Here is a 9,264-nt window from a genome sequence, read left to right as displayed (position 1 = left end):
CAGGTATAAATTTATGGGAATTTGGGCATTCATGTGAGAGGGAACAAATTTTTGAGGTTGTGGTATATGGCATGTGGCATGCAAGTGTGGTTTTCATAAATTCAATAAATATCTATTGAAGACCAACTGTGCGCAATGCAGGCAGAGTTCTATCAGTGAACAAAACATAATGTGTATGTATGCTTATAAAACCTTTTTCTCTTTAGGATGCTGTTTCCTCATTCTGTCTGTCCAAGGGCACCTCAGCACAGGAGTAGCTTTATGTTGGTGGCTGAGAAAGGGGACAGTGAACCTGGGAACCTGATAACCCGGAGATTTTAACCCCATTAACCTGGTCTGTGTCTTCTCTTCTCTCCAGTCTTCCCTCCATGGAGTTCGGCCTGCTCGGCGAGGCGGAGGCCCGGAGCCCGGCCCTGTCTCTGTCAGATGCGGGCACTCCCCACCCCCCACTCCCAGAACACGGCTGCAAGGGCCAAGAACACAGCGGTGAGCGCGCTCCCTTCTGGGCGTGGGGGAGATAACAGCTCAATCCCTAATAGGGAGTGGGGTCCGAGTGTGAATGAGCGGCGGGTGGAGGAGCAACCCCAGCTGGGGAATCCCCCTGACCTGCCCCCATGCGGCCCCCAGACTCGGAGAAGGCCTCGGCTTCGCTGCCTGGAGGATCCCCTGAAGACGGCTCGCTGAAGAAGAAGCAGCGGCGGCAGCGAACGCACTTCACCAGCCAGCAGCTGCAGGAGCTGGAGGCGACCTTCCAGAGGAACCGCTACCCTGACATGAGTACGCGCGAAGAGATCGCCGTGTGGACCAACCTCACCGAGGCCCGCGTGAGGGTACAGCGCACCTAGACCTGTAACTCTCACCCCACCCAGGCCCATTCTCGTGGGCCGCTTAGCGACTAGCTTTGTAACCTGCAGCCTGAGGTTCTGCCCTGCCTGCCCTATCCTTGGACCCGACACAGCTTTCCCGGCCCGGGTCTGCAGCCCCACACGGGGCTTACTCCACTCTATCACTCTAGGCCGTGTGTTTCTTTTCTCCTGACACTGTCACTTCTTCTCATCACCCCTCCTTGATCCCATCCTACCGCCCCGTCCCCTGCACACCCTGTAGCCCTTGTTTCTGCCGCCCACTGTTTCTATTCTCAGCTTCCTGACTCCGTGCGCACCACCGCGACCTGCATTCCCATTTCTAGTCTCCTCATCCTGTTTATCCCCTGCACGGCCCGGGCCCTGGCTTGAACCCCTGTCTAGGTGACCCACCCACCAGCCGCGCTGATTCGGTCCCAGACTCTGGCTCGGCTCTGGTGCCTGACAGCCTTTTCTCCTGCGCCCGCAGGTGTGGTTCAAGAACCGGCGCGCTAAGTGGCGAAAGCGCGAGCGCAGCCAGCAGGCGGAGCTGTGCAAGGGCGGCTTCGCGGCGCCGCTCGGGGGGCTGGTGCCTCCCTACGAGGAGGTGTACCCAGGCTATTCTTACGGCAACTGGCCACCCAAGGCGCTCGGCCCGCCGATCACTGCTAAAACCTTCCCATTCGCCTTCAACTCGGTCAACGTGGGGCCTCTGGCTTCCCAGCCGGTCTTCTCGCCACCCAGCTCCATCGCTGCCTCCATGGTGCCCTCTGCTTCGGCCGCCCCGGGCACCGTGCCGGGGCCCGGGGCCCTACAGGGCCTGGGAGGGGCGCCCCCCGGGCTTGCTCCAGCCGCAGTGTCCTCCGGGGCAGTGTCCTGCCCTTACGCCTCGGCCGCCGCAGCAGCAGCTGCAGCCGCCTCCTCCCCCTATGTATATCGGGACCCGTGTAACTCGAGTCTTGCCAGCTTGAGGCTAAAGGCCAAACAGCACGCCTCATTCAGCTATCCTACTGTGCCAGGGCCAACCCCAGCCGCCAATCTCAGTCCGTGCCAGTACGCTGTCGAACGGCCTGTATGAGTAGCCTGGCCGGTTGATCATCCCCGAGGGCGGGGGTGATAGTTCACAGCCTTCCCGGACTGGGGTTGTCTTGACTGGCTTACTCCTACCCCGGGGTCCGAGATGGATGCTGGGGCAGCTAGTGGAGGGGCAGCGGGCTCAGGAGAGAGCCTTCCGCCTCCCAGCCCTGAGGGGTGGACTAGACCCTGCACACAGTCCGCAGCCCTGGGCCTAAGGCCAAGAACAGGGACCAGTTCCCCGGGGGGCCAACTCACCCTTGGCCCACTCCGCCTTCTCCAGATTCCCTCTCCCCCATTTATCATTTCAAGATAAATGAAATAAACATGCGCGGACTGTCAAAGGCTTGATGATTCAGAGTTGCAGTTGAACCCTCTCCCCTCATCCCTTCCCATGTCAAAGGAGAGCTGGATGTACAAGAAAGAGGTGAGGGTTTCTGGGTTTCAGTCTCCCTCAGCCGCTAACACCAGAATGGGGAAGCCAGGAGATTTCTGGAGCAGAGGAACGCTCGCATGCGTGTGTGTTTGCATGGACCGCTTGTGAGCGATTAGCTACTTGGCCAAAGCTGGTGTTACAGCGCCACACTGTGGTCCCATGGAGGATAACTGGAAGGTCTGGTTTGCAACGCCTATTTGTCATTTCTGCAACTTAGGAAGCCTATGACCTTAGAAAAGTTACTCTGCCTTTATGCACTTATTTCTCACTGTTCCAATGAGGGGCTTGGGCCTCTAACAGCAATAAAATTGTGGTCTGTAACAGACATTTATTAAGTGCCTCCCAGGCCTAGGATTCTTATTGAGTGTCTGTGTGTGCACCCTCTTAGGCTTCTCACCTACTGATCATCTCACTGCCAGCAGCCTTCTCCCACTGCAGCAGACCCCTTTTTCCCACAAATCCCCCCAACTCAAAAATATTGTTGAAATGTTTAATTTAAAAACAGAGCAAGAAGAAGAAAGGTTTCTGTATAGAAATATAAATAACTCAGCTCTGGGGATCCTTCTCAGTCCCACTTCCATCCTAGTGACCGCTTGGCCTTCACATTAAAGATAGAAATATAAAAGTATTAGATAGATCACACTCCCCTCCCAGGGTGGTGTTTCTTGTCTGTCATAACTTCCTGCCATCTTGAAGCACACATCCTGTGGGGAAACCGTGCAGGAAAGGCACTGTAATCATTCTCCCAAAACTAAGCCCCCTCAGTGCCCTGGAGAATAGAGAGTCTGGGGCTCCTTCTTTTTCTCCAACACTTTACTCCCCCTTGGTCTTGGCTTTGACCTTGGGCATTATGTAGGTTTGGTAAGAGAATTTGAAAAAGAGGATTAAATAACTTATATAAATGAGGAAGGCCCAGAAGAAGAGGTCCTTTGTGATGAGGCACTCTGGTTCCTGTATCCAGATGTAAGAAATGGTGATGACAGTGATTCCTATAAACATCTGTAGGGTCTGCATGGTGGTGATGAGCCTGGGAATCCACCTGGGTAACTTCACTTTGGCAGCCTTCAGAGCATAGTAGGTGTACATGAAGGAATGCACGCCAAAGTTGAAGATCATGAACCAGCCACCTGTATTCATCTTGGTCTTGTATACAAAGCTTGCGAACACTAGCACTGTGCTATGGTGGTACCAGTGCAAAAAGATGAGTGGCCGCTTACGCAGGATGATGAAGGCCGTGTCTCCTGGGAGATGGAGAGTTAGTTATAGCTGGCATACCACCCATTATTAGGACTACCCTCTGCATTGAATGTGGGAACACGGGGGGAATTCTCAGGGTGGGGAGAGGGGTCTTTGTGGCAGGGAATCTGAAGAGGGGCTTGGGTGAGAGGTGTTAGGACCCCTGGGGTGGGGAAGGGACTCTCCAGAGGATGGGTGAGAGGAGCCTTGAGGAGGGGTGCAGCTGACTAGGTACTAGAGAGACAAAGCCTTGCCACTCACCAAGTTCAATGACCTTGCTGAGAACAAAGACAGAGGACCAGAATCCAAGTACAGGATCGGTGATGAAATTGGAGAAGCACAAAGTGTGCTTTAGGCTTTTCCTATGTACCAGCATCCCCACAGTGCCACATGTCCTCACTGCCCCTATGATACTGAAATGGGACAGAGAAAAGGGTGTAAGGTCATCCTCAGACACCAATCCACCCTTCCCCCTCGGCCTGGTCAGGTCACTGTCCTAAGCTCTGCCACCTCCCCATCCTTCCAGAGGTCACAGCTTCTGAGAGCCTTAGGCCAATCTGGTAGATCTAAGCAGTAATCTAAAGGAAATGAGGGCTGGAGACGGATCAAGAAATGCTGGAGGATGGGATCGAAAGTTGAGTTAGGAAATAGAGTTCTTGGGATGAATAGGAGCCTATGAGGAGATGAATGGCAGAATGGGGGAGATCAAAAAAATTTTGGAGAGGAACTATGGGAAGCAGGGGCTGGGAAGTTATTGGAGGGTCTTGGGAGAGGGTGTTAGAGTCTGGAGAAATTTGTTAGAAGCACACAGACTCCATGAGCACAAGAAGACTCATGAGAAAGAGCAGAAACTGCCAGTTTGAAGCCTGGGGGAGAAGAAGGGTAGATGCTGGGGATGGGGGAGGAGAGCTAGAGCTGAGAGAATGGGATAAGGAGAGAGTTGTGGGAAACTTTGAGAGTTGACCTGATTGAGGTTTCTGGAAAGCTTTCAAAGATAGAGTGAGGGTCTAAGGCCTACAGGATAGGTGAGGAGTCTTACCTGAAGATTGCAAGGCAGAAGGACCAAAGGAAGAGAGGCCCCTGCAAGTTGAAGCCCTTCTGTGCCTTCATGTAGTTCTGCCCCACAAAGATGAGCAGCAGGTAGATCAGAGCTATTGGAATTGAGGTTGACCTGGCAGGCAGAAGGCAGAGGGGATGGGCTCATGGGTGGGTGCTGGTTAAAGGAATACTTATTCATCTCACCAAGTTAGTGCTCTGGGTTGAAGTCCCAGCTCTGCCATCTACTAGCTGTGGGACATTGGAAAACATACTTAGTTCTCTGAGTCTGTTTCCTTATTTGAAAAGGGGGAATAACACTCTTCTCCTGACAGTGTTAACATGTATAAAGTACCTAGCACATGGCAGGGGCTATGGCCAAGGTTTCTGGTATTATCGCTCTCTCAGTGGGGCCAGAAGTGAGTGACAGGTGCTGGTGCATGCCTAAAACCAACGCAGGATGTAAGAAGAGTGTGGCAATAGATTCCACCTAGTTGGGCAAATTGGCTGGAGTACAAAGTCAGCCCACAAACACCTCTGAGGAACAGTAAGAGCAAAAGCCAGAGAGACTGGAGAAATCTTTGAAGAGCTCCCTGACTTTGCCTCCTTTTCCACAGCAGAGACAGTGGAACACGGAAACAATATGATAACTGCGAAGGGCAGGCTGTCCCTGGGCACCAGAACTATGCACACAAACACACACTGCCACGAAGGGTGGGAAGTGGTGTCTGTAGCCTGTTGGGAGTAGGAGTTCAAATAGACATCATTCCTCAGAGACCAGTTCTCACTCACCACTCTTTCCCCTTGGTTTCTGTCTTCTCCCATACTCCTCATCCCATCCTCTCATTTCTGCCTTTCTCTCTCTCTTTCTCTCTCCCTTCCCTTTTCTTTCTTTTCCTCTTTCTCTTTCTCCATCTTTCTTCTTTCCAGACCTGATCTCTTTAAGATATCACACTACCTGTACCTTCGACAATGGGGGTGTGGAGTCAGTACAAAGAGCCTAATACCTTTACTTTTTAAGAAAATCATTGCGGGCATTATCTCCTCCCACCCCTCAACTTGTGGTCATTAGGACCCTGCCCCTGGCACGGCCCTTCCCCAGCGACAGGTCTCACCAGTACTTCTCCAAATAGGGTCTTAAGTCCGAAAACATCTCGAAGTCATAGGGCTGGAGCAGGTACTCTATTTTGTCTGAGCCGTTCATGACTGTGCCCATTTCGTTCTGCAGATGTCAAGGTTGGTTGGGAGCTTGGGGAGCTGAGCGAGAGACTAGGGGACGGAAGAGGAAGCGAACCCTGGGGCAGGGCGGAACGGGTAGGAACCGAAGAACTCCGCGGCAAGTCAAAGCGTCAGACTCAGGCACATGCGCTACAGTCCTGCACCATTCCACCACCGCGGCCACTGCTGTATGTAACGCAGAATCTCAAAGCTACAGGTCCAGAGGGCGCGAGGCCATTATCTAATCTCAACCAAGACACGCCCCTGTCCCGAAGCACCATCTCTAATTGGTCATTCCAGCACACCCCAAATGCCCGGCCTAAGCCTTCGCCACGCCTTTTCCACCTTTTTCTCCCCCCCAAACTTCCACTCCTATTTGCTTGGCTCAGCCCCTGTAGCCTTGCCAGGCACCCGGGAGTGCCAGTCTTTGCCTGGCACAGACAACCTTAGCTTTTGCTTAAGTTTGCGCTATGCCTGACCTACTTAGCAGTGAGGAGAGAATGGAGGTGCCCTTAGCCTCTGATACCTGGACCCAGAGATGTGGGTGTCAGTTTCCCCCTTCCCTGAGGCCCTGGGAAAGCCAGGTCAAAGGTGAGGATGAATCAGACTGGGGAAGCAGCAGCAAAGAGCCTCTCACACAGTCCCATCTACCTCCTTCAGGTCTGTGGTTGTGGGAGGGAGATGACTTTTAATGAATTTTGTTGTTGAGGTTATTGATGTTGGTGTTTGGGGAGATGGTTGTTGAGGCTGTTGTGGTTTCTTTACAATTTCATGAATTCCTGAACTGCTCCAGCCTAACACCCAGTAGTAACTCTGGGGAGGAAATAGGGTCACCCTCTGAGCTTCTGGGATTATTGTTTTCAGGTTTCCTGGACAGTACGGTTTATATCTCCCCAGTGTCCTGTTCTCTCCCTCAGTCTGTGCTTGTTTGATCATATCTACTTTTTCCTTGCCTGTATACTCAGCCCCGAAGAAATACTTCAAAACTTTTAAGGCCTCGTCAGTCTCTTATTTGTCTCTAGGTTTTATGAAAGTGAGGGAGAAATACAAGGCCCAACAACCACTGGAGATTTGCAAAACAAGGGCTAAGAGAAATAAATATAAAATACTGAAAACCAAGATATGACTATAAGTGGCTTTTTGCAATAAAGCCCACAGGCTCTGGAGTCAGAGGACCCAGGTAGGAATCCCAGTTCCACTTCCTTAAACATCAGCCACTGTCCAGGGAAGGGTCGAGTGAGAAGTCCCGTCTATGCTATCTAAATGACTGTCACATGCATTCTTTGTACCTCGTCACATCTCACCTGGTTACTATATCCACTACCTTAGTCATGTTAACTGATTGTATCACACCTCCTTCTCTCTATTGCAGTGCTCTCTCTTTATTGCAATGCACCCAGAAAAAGGATTCCCAAACCTGACTGATCTTAAGATTCCTGAACCCGATACCCAGAGATTTTGACCCAGTAGTTGTTCCCAGACCATTCCTTGAAAACCACCACTTTCTGTCCTCTCATCCAGAAGAGGGTTCTAAAACCTAAATTAGATCATGCTGCTTCATTTCAGTGGTTCTATTTTTTTATTTTTATTTTTTTCAATTATAGGTGACATAAAATATTAGTTTCAGGTGTACAACAGTGATTAGACATTTATATAGCTTTTGAAGTGATCACCTCAATAAATCCTATACCTATTTGACACCATAGTTATTACAATACTACTGACTATATTCCCCATGTTATACTCTGTATCCCCGTGACTATTTCCTAACTACAGATTTGTACCTGATAATCCCTTCACTTTCCACCAACCCAATCCAGTCTGATAACTAACAAAATGTTCTCTGTATCTGTGATCTTTTGCATTGTTTACCCTGTTCTCTAGAATCCACATGTGACATTTGTCTTTCTCTATCTTACTCCACTCAGCACAAGACCTCCTAGGTCCATCCGTGTGTGTGTGTGTGTGTGTGTGTGTGTGTGTATGTGTGTGTACACACAAACAAACATATCGCCTCTCCTTTATCTATTTATCCATTGATGGACACCCAGGTTTCCTCCATATCTTGGCTACTGTAAATAATGCCGCAATGAACATATAGATCCACATGTCCCTTTAAAGCAATGTTTTGGGTTTCTTCAGATAAATACCCAGAAGTGGGATAACTGGGTCCTTCTTTGTCTTTTGATACAGCCTTTGCTTTAAAGTCTATATTGTCTGGTATGAGTATTGCTACCTCAGCTTTTTTGGTTTATAGTTTCATGAAATACCTTTTTAAATCCCTTCACTTTCAGTCTGTGTCTTTTGATCTGAAGTGAGTCTCTCGTAGGCAGCATATGTGTCTTATTTTCTTATTCAGCCACCCTATCCTTTAATTGGAGGATTTAATCCTAGTTGCTAGATATATAGTTATTACCATTTTATTTTTCATATTTTTGAGCTTTCTTCCTTCCTTCCTTCCTCCCTCCTCCTCCTCCTCCTCCAAAAAGTCCCTCTAACATTTCCTGTAATACTGGCTTGGTGATGATGAACTCTTAGCTTTTTCTTATCTGAGAAGCTCTTTATCTGTCACTCTACTAAGACCGGGAGACATAGCAGCCCTACTGAATACACAGAAACAAATGTAAAATGGGAAGACAAAGAAACATATCTGAAATGAAAGAACAGGACAAAGCTAAAAGAAAAAGAACTAAACAAAATGGAGACAATCTAATAGATGCAGAGTTTATAACACTCGTTACAAGGATGCTCAATGAACTTAGGGAAGAGTAGATGAACTCTTGCCTGTCTACTTCACAAAGTTGAGGTCAGTATACAAGTCAGATAATGTCAATGAAAGAATTTTGTGGACTAGACATTATGGAAATGTCAGAGTGAATCATTTTGGAAGGTTTACAAATGGATGTAGAATATGTATAATCAGTCCTGGTTTCTCTGAAATGAAGATACTTGACACAGTTTTTCCTTGTGAAGTTTAATGGTGAGGCTTGGGGAAGGGTGTGTGGAAGAGAAGAGAAATCTCCAGAAATTATTTCCTAGGAGAAAACTTCCCCGACCCTTGACTTGGTCTGGTAGCCCTACTACATGTAAATTGTTCTCATAACATGGTATTTCTTTCCTTCAATGAGAGCTTATAATTACTTCATTATTTTTATGATTTCTTGATTAATGCCTGTTTCCCCCACTGGTCCTTGAGCTCCATAAATGCAAGGAATATGTCTATTTTGTTCGACATCATTCTCTTAATACTGGGCACATAGTAGGTACTCAGGTAATATTTGTCACATGAATGACTGAAGAATGAAATCCTTAGCCTCAATATAAGTGACACTCTGTTTCTCCAGGACAAGCACGCCAAGCTTGCCAGGTCTTTTAATCTCTTGGCCTCAGCTTTCTCATCTATAAAATGAGGATAATACCTAC

The 9,264-nt window shown here is 49.0% G+C and overlaps 2 protein-coding genes across 2 annotated transcripts; one reads left to right on the top strand and one right to left on the bottom strand.

The window, feature by feature from the left end:
* The first annotated feature begins 368 nt into the window (after positions 1 to 368).
* PITX3 (paired like homeodomain 3) lies at positions 369 to 1,920 on the top strand. The gene is made up of 3 exons (XM_016154554.2): positions 369 to 486; positions 628 to 830; positions 1,333 to 1,920. Exons 1-3 carry the CDS (start codon positions 369 to 371, stop codon positions 1,918 to 1,920), a joined length of 909 nt encoding a protein of 302 aa, XP_016010040.1.
* A 918-nt stretch (positions 1,921 to 2,838) lies between these two features.
* Positions 2,839 to 6,060, bottom strand: ELOVL3 (ELOVL fatty acid elongase 3). The gene is made up of 4 exons (XM_016154555.2): positions 5,739 to 6,060; positions 4,628 to 4,759; positions 3,850 to 4,001; positions 2,839 to 3,593 (listed from the first exon to the last, which is right to left on the bottom strand). Exons 1-4 carry the CDS (start codon positions 5,837 to 5,839, stop codon positions 3,166 to 3,168), a joined length of 813 nt encoding a protein of 270 aa, XP_016010041.1. The 5' UTR covers positions 5,840 to 6,060; the 3' UTR covers positions 2,839 to 3,165.
* Positions 6,061 to 9,264: the final 3,204 nt, after the last annotated feature.

The sequence above is a fragment of the Rousettus aegyptiacus genome, unplaced genomic scaffold (genome assembly GCF_014176215.1).
Source record: "Rousettus aegyptiacus isolate mRouAeg1 unplaced genomic scaffold, mRouAeg1.p scaffold_m13_p_6, whole genome shotgun sequence".
NCBI classification, from domain to species: domain Eukaryota; kingdom Metazoa; phylum Chordata; class Mammalia; order Chiroptera; family Pteropodidae; genus Rousettus; species Rousettus aegyptiacus.
Note: the sequence above shows the minus strand (reverse complement) of the source record. Positions and strands in the feature narration are given on the sequence as shown.